The 13,873-nt window shown below is 42.8% G+C and overlaps 1 protein-coding gene across 5 annotated transcripts in view; it reads right to left on the bottom strand.

Moving 5' to 3' along the window:
• The window catches only part of LOC147622796 (katanin p80 WD40 repeat-containing subunit B1 homolog KTN80.4-like), a 59,294-nt gene extending 45,628 nt beyond the window's left edge, over positions 1-13,666 (bottom strand). For 4 of the 5 annotated variants that reach the window (XM_086822441.1, XM_086822440.1, XM_086822442.1 and 1 more), the window contains exons 1-10: positions 13,301-13,622; positions 12,945-13,075; positions 12,625-12,742; positions 12,309-12,535; positions 11,931-12,033; positions 8,193-8,263; positions 8,037-8,111; positions 7,818-7,961; positions 7,552-7,726; positions 6,667-7,230 (exon numbers count right to left, since the gene is read on the bottom strand). In XM_086822441.1, coding sequence (XP_086678567.1) covers positions 6,667-7,230; positions 7,552-7,726; positions 7,818-7,961; positions 8,037-8,111; positions 8,193-8,263; positions 11,931-12,033; positions 12,309-12,535; positions 12,625-12,742; positions 12,945-13,075; positions 13,301-13,322 — 1,630 coding nt within the window. In that variant the 5' untranslated portion in view covers positions 13,323-13,622. Of the gene's footprint in view, positions 1-6,666; positions 7,231-7,551; positions 7,727-7,817; positions 7,962-8,036; positions 8,112-8,192; positions 8,264-11,930; positions 12,034-12,308; positions 12,536-12,624; positions 12,743-12,944; positions 13,076-13,300 lie in introns of all 5 variants that reach the window. The other variant, XM_086822437.1, reaches the window with a different exon arrangement.
• Between the last annotated feature and the right edge of the window lie 207 nt (positions 13,667-13,873).

The following is a 13,873-nucleotide window of genomic DNA, read 5'->3' as shown; positions in this document are numbered from 1 at the left end:
ACAAGTACTCATTGCTCAAAATCAATCCTCTCCCTCGAGCTCTCCTTCAAGGCTCAAGCCTCTCTCCCCTCTAGGCTCTCTCAAGCATCTCCCTCTTCCTCTCTCCCTCTTCCTCAAGCCCCTCCCTCCCTGTCAAATCCCCACCGGATCTCCTCGTGGAACGCTCCTGATACGAGACTCGAAACCTGCAAACAAACAAACAACAAGGGGGTGCAAGCCTGACTCACCTCCCAACCATGACAGTCGTGGGCAAGCCCACAGTCTTGGCTGTCCCCACCGAGCCACTAGTTGAGCTAACTAGGTTGACGTACCAACCAATCTCCACCTCGCGACGTCCCATACCGCCACGAAGCTACCCTCGCGGACCTCGAGATTGCTGCCGACCTTGACTGCATAAAGCAAGTGCGCGTCTTCACTAGATCCAAGCTCCAGACCATAGAGCTCTCACAAATCACGCGAGACTCTATATGACTAATAACTAACCTTGGCCACCCTTTTATAGGCTCTTGGCCGGTCATTGGGCGTCCACACTTGGGCGCCCGTCCGTCCATACTTGGGTGCCCGCCCGTTAGTCTATCCCTAACTCAGCTCGCCAATCAGCCTGCCTAGCTCCAAGCTTTCCCAAACCTCGAAGCTAGTCTTGTGTGCGTATAGCACATGATAGATACACACTGTGCACATGACATACTCCCCTTCCTCTAAGAGCTCACTCCTGAGCTCACTAAAAAGCCAGGGTAATCTCTCTGAAGAGTAGTCAATGTCTCCCATGTAGCATCCTCCTCAACACGATCCTTCCACTTGATCTTGTATTCCGTGATAAGCGTATTACGCAATTTTCTTTCACGAAATCCAAGAATCTTTTCAGGTTCGTGCAGAACAAATGTCATGTCCTCGACATCTATAATTTCTTTGAGGAGTAACTAACTGGTCTATTCCACCCAGTACTTCCTTAAGTCTACTGACATGAAATACAGAATGAACTTTCACATGAGAAGGCAAATCCAATTCATATGCAACTAAACCAATCCTTCATGGAATACGAAATGGTCCACAGTATCTAGGAGATAATTTCGGAGATCGACCTGGCCGTAAAGTCTCGGAATCTTTCGGAACTCGCAAATACACCATCTTTCCTTCAGAGAACTCTCTGGGTGAACGATTCCTTCGCAACTTGTAACATTTCTTGCATATCTTGCAAAAAATTACGGACTGCATCATGCTAAAGTCCTGATAATCTTACTGTAACAGGTGATCTAGGTTGAAAACCATACATAAGCATGAAAGGACTAAACATGTACTCGTATGCTTAGTACTGTTATATGCAAATTCTAACATAGGAAGATAATCCTCGCATGAACTCTGTCTTTTGGATACATATGCTCGAAGCATATCTTCCAAAATCTAATTCACTCTTTCAGTCTGGCCATCAGATTGAGGATGATCTGAGGAACTCAAATTCAAAGTTGTTTCCAACTTCTCAAAAATAAGTTTCCAAAAATCACTCGTAAACTTAGAGTCTCTATCACTGACTATGTCTTGCGGTAACCCGTACAGTCTAAACAATTGCTCGATAAATTACCGTGCTAATTGCAAAGCTGTAATAGTCTTCCGAATTGGTAAAAATCTAACCATTTTTGTCAAGCGATCTACCACAACCCAAATAGAATCGTGGCCTTGATGTGTTCTTGGAAATCCGGTAATAAAATCCATGGAAATACTTTCCCATTTATTACTTGGGATTCGCAAAGGATGCAACAACCCAGCCTGTCTAAAGCATTCAGCTTTCTTTTCCTGACAAATTTGACATAATCTTCTACATACCCTTTCATCTTTGGCCAATAAAAAGTGTGTTTTACTAACGATAGTGTCTTGTGTATCCCAGGGTGTCCAGCAGAAGAGGCGTCGTGACACTCCTTAAGAATCTTGGACCTAATGTCCGGAATATGTGGTACACAAATTTTGTCATTACGAAATAGTAAACCATTCCGAATCATCCACTGGCCTCCTACAGCCTGAATGGTAGTTTGCTCAGTCATTGAGTCTTGGTCAATCAATGAGCTCCTGTCCTGGATCTTCTGCCAAAATGGACCAAAATAACTATCAGTCTTGCAAAGTCCTCTCAATGACTGAAATAAGTCAGTAGAAATCTCAGTGAACGACAAAGTATTCACCTCTCTAATTCGACTAAGCGCATCTGCAACACTATTCATGGACCCTTTCCGATAACGGATCTCAAAATCAAAATCTTGCATTAACTCAGCCCAACGAGCTTTCCTTCCTCTCAAATCATCCGCATCACACACATACTTGATTGACTGATGATCAGTCAATACCACAAACTTGGAGCCATAAAAATAATGTCTCCAAACCTTGAGAGCATGAATCACAGCATAAAGCTCCTTCTCAAGGGTTGGCCAACGAAATTGAGTGTCGTCTAACTTTTTACTTTCAAAAGCAACCGGTCTACCATCTTGAAATAGAGCAGCCCCGATGGCAGTCACTGGCATCAGTTTCAAGAACATAAGGCCGACTAGGATCGGGTAATGCCTAGATAGGTGCTTACTTGACTTTATCTTTCAAAAGTCTGAAGACCATATCCAAATCGTTATTCCAAGTGATAGCTTGATTTGACTTACGTCCACGACCTTTCAACAAGTTGGTCATCGGTAGTGTGAGCTGAGAGTACTCCTGCACAGATTTTCGAAGAAAAACAACAAAACCGAGAAAAGAACGAAGTTGTTTCACTGTTCGCGGTATAGGCCAGTCCAAAACCTTCTGAACTCGGTCATAGTCAATGCTCAATCCATCTCTAGTAATCTTGTGTTCCAAGTAAATAATGTCTGTCATAAAAAACTCACATTTATTAGCATATAGTCGATTCTGTCTTAAAATAGATAAGACAATCGTGCGGTGTCTAACATGATCCTCAAGAGTACGACTATATATCAAAATATTATCCAGGAACACCACCATAAATTTTCCCAAATGTTCACGAAAAAGATCGTTCATCATTTGCTGGAAAGTGGCTGGAGCATTGGTTAACCCAAAAGGTAATACGAGAAACTCGTTATGGCCATACCTAGTTCAACTTTCCATATGTAAGTCGAGACACCCGTGAACTATGGCATGCCGTTTTTATTTTAAGCATCAATCTTTATTTAGTGATCAAATAATCTAAATATAAGCACGTAGTTTGAATTTTTTTGAAATCGCTTCAATTGGATCATGATTTTAAACATGTGGGTAAAAATGATCATATTTTTGGTAAATCTAAAATCTACTAAGCATGATGGATAGCTATGACTAGCCAACTAATTGTGGTGGGACCACCAAGTAAGCTTGATGAACTAGCATACTAATTGGACACTGTTGCTTATGAAAGTGGAACCAACATGCTTTGTTAAGAGAATAACATCAAACTAGTTAAAGTTGAAATTTGTTAGTATAGAGCACATGAAGAAAGTAAGAGGCATTTTGGGGATAATTTTCATATTTTCTTTTTTCTTTTCTAAAGCTCGCAACCTCAAACATTTCTATCGCTAGATTTAGCTTTTGACCCTTAAACAAGAAGACTTAGGTATATTCTTCTAATATGACTTCTAATAAATAATATTTTTTACTTTAATATTATAGATACTTTCTCATTTACCTTTCAAAACTAATGCAAGACAAAGAAAAGCTAATATTATACACAATGAAAATGTGTCTCTTCTGTGTTTAATTTTAAGTTCTCATGAATGAAAAGAAATATCAAGCTTGTGGCACTGTATTTATGTTATAACACATTTTAACAACAAGAGAAGATGTAGAAAGATTTAAGATAGTTGTAAGATGTAGAAAGATTTAAGATAGTTGTCATGCATCTCAAAAAAAATGCATATGATAGCATGATAAGGAGGCAATATGTTAATTAGTTATGCAAATGTTCAATTTGTTCAATGTGTTGATTAGGTATGCAAATGTTCAATTTGACCTTCTTCTTAAATTTCACCAAAATCTTTTAATCTATAGATTAAGAAGGACTTTGAAATCTATTAAGCAAGATATATTGTGAACTAAGAAAAAAACAATGTCGCTGCCATCACAAACTTTTTGTTATTATATTGCATGGGAAAAAAGTTAAAATATAAAAATTATCAATAAAGTTGATATATTTATAATACTTCTCTATTCTTTTTCTCAAGTTCCTAGTCATCTCCATGATCATGTTTTTGTAAGGATCCTCACACAACTCTAAATTTACCTCACACAACTCTAAATTTATCATAGTCCATGCCATGTTTAAAGGCCCCCCTTAATATATTTATATTCATGTCAATTAAAACCTATAAAGTTTTTTTCCCTCTTGGAATTAACGCCGCTAGCCCGCTGCTTTCGTCACCTGCGCTACTGCCGTCACCAACCGAGCTACAGGCGCCTGCTTTGCTGTCATCGGCCACCTCACTGCCATCCACGCGTTCCAACCAACGCCTATGCTCAAGCGTCCAGGGCAGCCTGCGCCTAGGCTTGGCTGCCTGCACAGGCCAAGCCACCTGGTTGAATAGGCCCAGGCACCCGCCAGCCTGGTCACCTAGCTGCGTAGGCCTAGGCGCCTGACCGCCTGGCTACGTAGGCCTGGGTGCCCGCCTGACCGCCTGAAACTGCCAGTAGCCCACGTCCAGTATGCCAACGCCCGCCAGCTTTCACACCTCTCACACACTTGCTCTCTCTCACGTTCAACAAAAAAAACGAACATGCTTTTTTTTTCTGTTTTCTCTCACGACTTGTTCATGCGACTGCACAAATACAACCAGCCGCCTTCTTGCAAAGCAAACCAACCCTACTAGACCACCTTCTCCATCACGGGTTCTTTGATGAAAAAGCACATACTATCTAAAAAAAACAGCAGCATGCATAACAAAACAGCAAGCTTCTTGAACACATACCTTTCTTCGACCTCATCTTCTCTACCTACCGACTTGCTCGTTCACGAGGCACGCTCTGATACCACTGTCAAATCCCCACCGGATCACCTCGTGGAACGCTCCTGGTACGAGACTCGAAACCTGCAAACAAACAAACAACAAGGGGGTGCAGGCCTGCCTCACCTCCCAACCATGACAGCCGTGGGCAAGCCCACAGTCTTGGCTGTCCCCACCGAGCCACGAGCTGAGCTAGCTAGGTTGACGTACCGACCAATCTCCACCTCGCGACGTCCCATACCGCCACAAAGCTACCAACGCGGGTCTCGAGATTGCTGCCGGCCTCAGCTGCATAAAGCAGGTGCACGTCTGCACTAGATCCACGCTCCAGACCATAGAGCTCTCACAAATCACGCGAGACTCTATGACTAATGACTAACCTTGGCCACCTTTTTATAGGCTCTTGGCCAGTCAATCGGGCGTCCACACTTGGGCGCCCGCCCGTCCATACTTGGGTGCCCGCCCGTTAGTCTATCCCTAACTCCACTCGCCAATCAGCCTATCTAGCTCCAAGCTTCCCCAAACCTCGAAGCTAGTCTTGCGTGCGTATAGCACACGATAGATACACACTGTGCACATGACACTCCCTCTCCCTCTCGCTCGCTCTTCCTCAAGCCTCTCCCTCCATCAACAATATATATTTATATTTTTAAGTATTTTTTAAATGGACCGTACCTCCACCATATTTTTATTTTCAAAATTTAGTGGTGCATTCCAAGACCGTATTTGAACATACCGTCCGAATTGAAATTTTCATACCTGACAACTATGGAACTTCAAATTCTATACAGAAAGCTACTGAGAGTTGACATGCGAAACAGCTAGAGCGCACACATGCAAACTGATCTTTGAACAGCATCAGAAGCATCAGACCATGGCAGCAGACAGGATTGGTAAAGGGTGAGGCTACATGTGAGACCTTCCGAGCAGCATGTGGGTTTGAAAATATCCCCTCCTTGTCAAAAGAAAGCTAGTCTTCCAGGCCTCCCTTTGTACCCAGAACACATACACACATACAAAACCTCCAAATGAGAGACAACCCCCCCCCTCCAAAAATAATAATAATAATAATAATAATAATAAAAGCGGCTGTGTGCAAGAATCATAGCTGCTACAAGAATGCAATGTGTGCAAGCCATAACACCCATGAGAATGGACAGTGTTTGCTGAGTAGCCAGCCTGGTGGGATCACTAGCTTGTTATGAGTCATGACCCCTGGCTGCAACCCAAGGGCTAATCCAAAACAAAGCTTTCCCTCACTCTCCAGTCCACTTGCATTGCAAACAGGATCCCCACCTCCTCACCAGGTTCCTCGCATTCAAGCTCCTGCCTTCTTAGAACACCGTAGCAAAGATCTCCTGTAAACGTGGTAAAGTGACTTCTCCTGTAGTGCCTATAACGCAGCTTGTGCAGCAGTTTTATGTGGGAAGATCATAAGCTTTACACTCATCCTGTAGCAGCTCATCAAGCTACCTTCAAACAATTTCTCCTCCCATCGTCTTGCCAAGCAGGTTCAGTGATTAACAAGGTGGATCCCAAATCAAGGTTGTGATTCTTCAACAAATAGGACAGCATTCGGCGTTCTTACATCCATGTATAATATCAGTCATTGCTTTGACATGCTAGACACACAAGTGACAAGATGATCAAAAATTGAAAAATAAATTTGGCCTAAAGCTGTAGTAGTAAACAGGCTAACATTTACCAGGAAATGGCCACACTCTTCGTATAACATTCTCTCTTTCTGCTCCAATGGAGGCAATTCTTCTAAATTTTCCAGACCCAATCCACTTGACATTTCGATGTTCATTTTCATCAACAACGGGGGCTCCCTCATTTGGCGTCTCTGAACACGATACAGTAGCACTAGGCAGTAGCCTTCCCCTGTTCACAGGACTCTTCCTTTCTGAACCATCAATCTCTGCAATTAGTTCAGTCCTTGGGCTGCCATTGGTACCTTTGAAGTTGTCCGCCTTGCTTGAATCATTGGTTTGGGATGAAACTAAATGAGCCATAGGTCTAGCAGAATTTACTTCTAGAACTGGCCTTGCAATAACAGATTCCACCCCTGGCACATGTCTTGGTACCACAATGGGTGCCGTATCAAGCTTACTGGTTGGCTGAGCCATGGGAGTAGGTTGAACCTTTCCAGCACCAACTCTTCTTGATGCGAGCACATATGCTGAGGCTGCAGAAGACCCTGATGCATACACTTTTGTGGAACCTGTGCTGGCAACTCTTTGTGGTGTACTTGGCACACTATCTGCAGCTGCACATTTCCATCATATTTCAGCTGGTAGTGTCATTTGCACGAGGAAATGAATCCTTCAAACTTGAACAAGAAGAAATTACGCCTTGTTTAACAAGGCGCTACAGCTATGGCAGCTAATGCTCCATGCATTATGGAAAAAAAAAAACTGATGACCAAAAATTTGGAAGAAACCTGACGTAATGTCTTTCATTATAGTTTGTGTCATGTTTTAAGCCATTTTACATTTGCTGTTGTCATATGCAAACTGTAATTTCCATGGAACAAAAATTACTCACTGAACACTACATCACAAAAAGATTCAACATAATCACAACATACATATTGTCGGAGTACTCAGCTTCATGTCTTTCATGGAAGATTCCACATGAGCTAACGCGTTCCGAACCACACTGCTACTCTTCAAGCTTCCATCCACCATCTCCTGAGAGGGCTGATTAATTGTGGTGATGCCATTCATACAACTATTATTTCCAGGGGCATAAGGCCCTACACACTGCAATGTGCAAGAGAGAAAGGCATGACACTGCAATTAAAGAACTAACTGACTTCAAGGACAAGCACTCTCCTTTACAAGAACTACTTACTGATAAGTCAACTACCCAGATGCCAACACAGCTTTGGTTGTAGGAGCAACCAAGAAGCTTCCCTTCGTGAATATTAAGATCTGCTAGCTTGGACCACCCAACATCAACAACATCATGACATCTCAATGGCTCCCATGAGAAGACCTGCAAATTGCTGTTCAGTTTAATAACACTCCCAATACATAGTACTGATCATTACAGCACAAGCATGATGCTCACCTTCAAGTTTTCATGTAAACCAGCCAGTAAAGTACGGCCATCTGGATTAAATATCATGGAGCGTACACCAGTAGCCTGCTTAAAACAAGCCCATGCATAAGATGAAATATGGGGTGTAGAATCTCACAGCACAAAATTTACCAGACTTGAACCAACCTCCGGTCCGGCTGAGCCAATCAACTCAAAGGTCTCAAGATCCCAAAACTTCACAGTTCTATCAGCAGATCCTGCATGGAAAGCGTATAGCATATTTTAGGCAATACAAATACAAGACGTTAGTAAGAAACAGCTCTGGAAAATTTTCAACCGATGCGCCATCTACAAACTGTACACTTGTTTCCTCTTGTTGACAAACGTCAAGACTTAGAAGGGAAACCAAAAATCACAGGTCAAGAGTCAAATGCACTCACATCAAACATAGCCTGAATCAAATAACTGGTAGCCAAGGAACATGCATACGCACCAACCTTATAAATAAAATGGTGATCATGCTTTAATGTAGTACATGAGGACTTTTACACTAAATCCATAAACAAAACTCATAAGAGGACATTCATTCAGAATGACTCTCGAGAGTATACCAAGCTAGCCAGATTGTAAGAAAAGATGACTACTGAAGGCAACCGATACATTTTGAAGGTCCTAATGCAGTGCAAGGCATGTAAACGTGACACATTAATATGCTCTCGCATATCAGACTCTTCTATATCTTATGAAAGCTCATTCATTGTATAATGTATGGTATGTGCCAAGCCCAACTACTTTTGAAGAGGCAGAAATAAGGTAAGGTGTATGTCCTCTGGTGATCACTCACCAGCATGTCCTGACCTGTGAATTCAGTTTAAGGGCTTATTGTAATATCCTATGATTGGGGACCTCTCTCAAAACCGTGCCTTTAATACTAGACCCCAGTTGGTTGAAAAAATCAAGTCTATATTGTGTATCAAAAATTTGATAGTGAGTGCACAACTAGGGGTAGACCTGATTCAAGGAAACAAAATTTGTTACAAACTTACATGTAAGCTTTGATTTAAGACAAAATGTAAGCATGAAAGTGGGGCCCTAGTTGATGTGAAAGACCTCCTCAATTGACTTTGATGTGCTTAGTAACCTTTCAGTAAAGCAGTCTACAAGTTGCTTCCTTGCAGTTGTTCTTAGGCATGCTCACTTTTAAAGTCATCGATGCCATGCACGTGTAACATCTTAAACATTGCAGCTCTTCTCTTTTTGCAGCTGTTGTCGAAAAAAATTTGAAAAAGTTCCAAAGAGCAAGATAGCATGGCTTGAAACAAAATTACTTGATTTACATGCCAAGAAATAAGTGCATCAAGAGCTATTGAAATGGATGTTTTTCACTTTTCCAAAATTGAACTAAAGCAACACAAGTGCAGACAAACTAGTGTCTGCTTTTTGGCCAGATAAAATAGAGCACAAGTGCCTCTTGAATTGACTTCTGCATCCTTCACCTTCCATACAATAATGCTGCACATCTCCAAGCCTTCACTGAAAAAGTTTGCTTTCCTTCACATGAAGCACACTGAACACTTGAGCTTTATTTAAGGTCTTTTTGACCTGTTGAAGGGTGTCAACACACACAGACAACAGGATCACATGACAGCACCTGCTTTGCAAACACTATGAAAGCTCAAGAAGCCATACTTCAGGTGGCCTCCTGAGTGAGCCATTTACTATCATATGCAAGCAACCAAAACACTGCACTGTAATATACAAGAGCAGAATGCTCAGTGCAGTGTGTTAGAATTGTGCATCTCAATGTTCTGGGGCTTTGTATTTCTCCTATTTATTTGTCCTATGAGCAGTCGGCCAGCCCTAGAGGCAATCAGCCAGCTCACTGATGTACTATATAAGGAGTTCCCCATTATTCACTCCTTCGACCAATTCCCTTGCACATAGTTCAACACTCAGTTGCTGGCCATTGCCATTGTAAAGCTTTACTACTGTTATAAAAGGTGATCTTGTCCAACTCTCTCTATCTCCTTTGCACTCTCTCATATGTTTACTGTTTATGCTTCCGCCTGTGCTTTCTCCTTCATGGTATTAAGCTTAGGTCCAGGCTGCTCCAAACCCTGCAAATCTGCCCACTTCTGCTGTGCGTTTTGCCTCCATCACTTCTCTAGCTGTAGATCAGTCCATACGGTTGCTACGTTTAGTACCTTGCTGCGTTTCTGGTCCAGCCCTCTTCTGGTTGCTGTCGGCCAGCCCTACAGGCTGTGTTTTGCTCTTTAGGAATCAGAGGCAGATCTTGAAGTGTTTTGGCTGCGTTTTCTCCTATAGACGCTATCCAGCCAGTTTTGGTGGCTGCGTTTTCTTCTACAGAGGCAAACGGTGGAGTTGTGGCTGTGTCTTCTGCACCGGCATCGGATTTGGTGAGTTCTCTTGCATGTGGAGTTGCCAGACAAGTGGCTGTACATTTTCTTCTTCCTCCACGAGTCCCTACCCTTCCGGTAGGAGGTTCCCAGTGGATCTTGGACTGTTTTGCTTCTGTCCCGCCGCCTCCTCTCTACGGTTTGAGAGGGGGTTGATTGTTCCTGGTGCCTCGCTTCATTGGAAAGCACTTGAGAGAAGTGTTTGAGAGCTGAGATTTGTTCTTTGCTGCTGTGGATATGGATCCCCCCTTACCAACAAAGATGACAAGTTCCTTGCTATTCGTGGTGGCATCTTGTTTCAAGGAAACAGGTTGGTGGAAGCTCTTTCCGAGGTGATTCCAGTATTCCCGGTGCTGGAGGGTCCATGGTTGCATCTTCATCAACTTATCTTCTTCCAACTCTTGCACACTATGAGCTGCAAAGGGGGTGTTAGAATTGTGCATCTCAGTGTTCTGGGGCTTTACCATTTATCTGGGCATTTTATTGTATAGTTCAACACTCAGTTGTTGCTGGCCATTGCCATTGTAAAGCTTTATTGCTGTTATAAAAGGTGATCTTGTCCAAGTCTCTCCATCTCCTTTGCACTCTCTCATATGTTTATTGTTTAAGCTTCCGCCTGTGCTTTCTCCTTCTAGTGTTCAATCAAGAGTTGCTAATAGAAATGCACACCCTTCAGCTGTAAAAGTAATTTTTTTCAGGCCAAGGGCATGTGGTCATTGGTCACCAAGAAAAATCAAGTTCTCAGGTAGCTAAAAACTATGCCTGCCAGTTCTACTCCAAATGGGCCTTTTATACACGGGACAAAGGCTAAAGCCAGGCAACCTAACTGACAACTGTTTCTTCCCTTATTTAAATTTTAATGGCCATTGTGCTATCCATTGGCTGAACCTTCCATCCCCCACTTTCATTGCTTTACCGCTGCTCCTCTTCTGCCTGGCTGCTCCTTCTTGTATCCTCAGATCATGACATGCTGAAGCACAAAATCAAATCTTGACTGCTCTGCCATTTCAGTTCCTTGTCATCCAGCCTCCAATTCTTTTCAGCCCGGCAGTCTAATTTCGTTGCCTCCCTCACAGCTCTCATCAGAAGTTCCTAAGCAGTTTTTGGCAGAAATTGCCCATTGGCATCCCGCATTTTTGGATCCAGCAACATGTCTAAACCAAGGCATGTCATAGCTTGCCTTTGGACAACATCAAGCAGCACATCTTAGGAGAATTGCTTGGGTCAGTCAAAGTCCAAATTGCTAATACCCAAGGAGTATAAGCAAGAAATGCAAACTAAAACTACATGAACTTTGCATTTTATTTGATGTCCCAGAGTTGTGGCCTGATAACTCCTATAAAATAAGGAAACAATTAAGCTACAAAAAAAAGGCATGTACAGGTTTTCAACCATAGCCTCAAATAGAAAATAATGTAGCCAGACTTCATACAAATACAGATAATTACTGGCTGGAAATTCTTTTGACCAGTCTCCACTAGAAAATGCATAGAAATTTCGGAATCACCTGTTGCAAGCAGAAATTCATGCGGATGAAAATCCAAGCATAGAATCTTCCCTTCATGACACTTGAAGTCATGCATGAGCTTGCCAGCAGTTAAATCCCACAGCTGGAATCACATGTGCCAAAACAAACCATTAAAAAATCAAGCTGCAATTGCCCCTTCCTCATTATTCATTGCACCGTGAACAACAAGTGTTGAGTTGAAAAGCTCAACAACAAAATGTTATCTTAGAATCTTGCACATGATACGCTAACCTGTGCATAACAGACGAACTCAAACAAGATATAATGTATCAGCTCTGAAAGTTTTTGCTTCAACTTGAATTTGACAACTAGCATGTTAACATGCACATACACCAGAAGTTCAAAAAGATAGCGCACTTTCACAATGTTGTCCTCTCCACCAGAGACTACCCAGCGGCCATCAGGGCTAAATTTGATTGCATTCACACCACGAGTATGCCCCTTGTACGTGTGGATGCAGCCCTTCCGTCTGATGTCCCATATTTTGAGATTTGTATCAAGTGAACCAGAGGCAAAAAATTCTCCAAACGGATGGAAATCCACCGCTATACAATTGGATCGATGACCAGTTAGGGTTCTTACAACTGCAAAGACGTTCCAAGCGATTCCCACCATGTTTAGAAATAGCCACATGGCATGTTCCGTATCAAACAACCTGGCTGATAGTACTTACTTTTTGCTTCTTCTAGATCCCATAGCTTGATTGTTCCACTTGCAGCTCCTGCTGCAACCAGAACTTCCGCAGTATCAAATGTAACTGACTCCACGGCGCTTGAGTGTCCAGACAAGCTCTGAAGAAGGACAAAATTTGCAACAAGGGATGGTTTATAAAGTAGATGTGGACACCTTTGCCCTCAGTCTCAATAAGATCATGTCTCTTTGTTGATGAGAGGTTGATGCCATCAAAATAAGGATGTCCTTGAGAGGTGTAATGTGTTATGCCAGTCCGGCATACAACGTTTCTACAAGGAGCGAAAAAAATGGGAGGCTTACCATGATAGCATTCGGTCTGCCGATAGCCCACATGTTAACTTTATGATCTTCACCCCCGGTGACAAGTACCCTTGACGTTTTCTTGCCGATTTTCAAGCAATTGACATTCGTAGCATGAGCAACAAACTCCTCTGGGTATGTAGGTGAAGGATTCACATAACACATTGAAATTTTTTATGCTGATCACAGCAGTACTTCCTGGTAATAATGCACATTGATCTCTTACAAGTATATGAGCATGATGGAAGAAAATGGCGTAACGGGGGAAGCAAGAAATCGTTCTGCGGGCAAGCAAAAATCAAAATGCAGACTGTAGGAACAGGAAACTACCAGGCAATTAACCACATGTAGGATACGGAGTTTGTAAGCGCGCTTCATTGTGTTCGTCGCTGGTGTAAGCGACGACGCACGATCGTCGGAGCCCGAGGGAGCCAGGGTGCCGAAACCCCAGTGCTAATGCCGAACGAAGAGGAAGAAGAAGAAGGCCAGGGCACCGAAACCCTAACCCAACGCACGAAGGGTAACAGGCACCACTATCAGAATGATGGAAGAAGGGAGCCAGGAGACCGAGACCCTAATCCTAGAAGAGAGCAGGTCTGCAGGAAGAAAACACAGTGAGAACAAGAGAGAGCAGATCTTGTCACGCAGCCAGTGCATGAAAGAGACGGGCAGACAGACGGACATGAAGATTATCCTTAACTCCGATTCATATTTTTCCGCTCATTTATGATTGGTCGCCGTTTTTTTTACCACATGACCCCACCCCTGCATTTGAATACTTTTAGGTTGAACATCAAACCAACAAAAAGATATCATGGGCCATGGCTTGCAAAAAGACAGGTCACGGTTCACGGGCCATATGCCCCACATTAAAAACACTTCTAAACCCGCTTCACATGGGAGGCTAGAGTGGTGGCCGCTTCCTGGCT

Source organism: Cibotium barometz, chromosome 28, assembly GCF_041138505.1.
Source record: "Cibotium barometz isolate CiBa-2024 chromosome 28, ASM4113850v1, whole genome shotgun sequence".
NCBI classification, from domain to species: Eukaryota; Viridiplantae; Streptophyta; class Polypodiopsida; order Cyatheales; family Cibotiaceae; genus Cibotium; species Cibotium barometz.
Note: the sequence above shows the minus strand (reverse complement) of the source record. Positions and strands in the feature narration are given on the sequence as shown.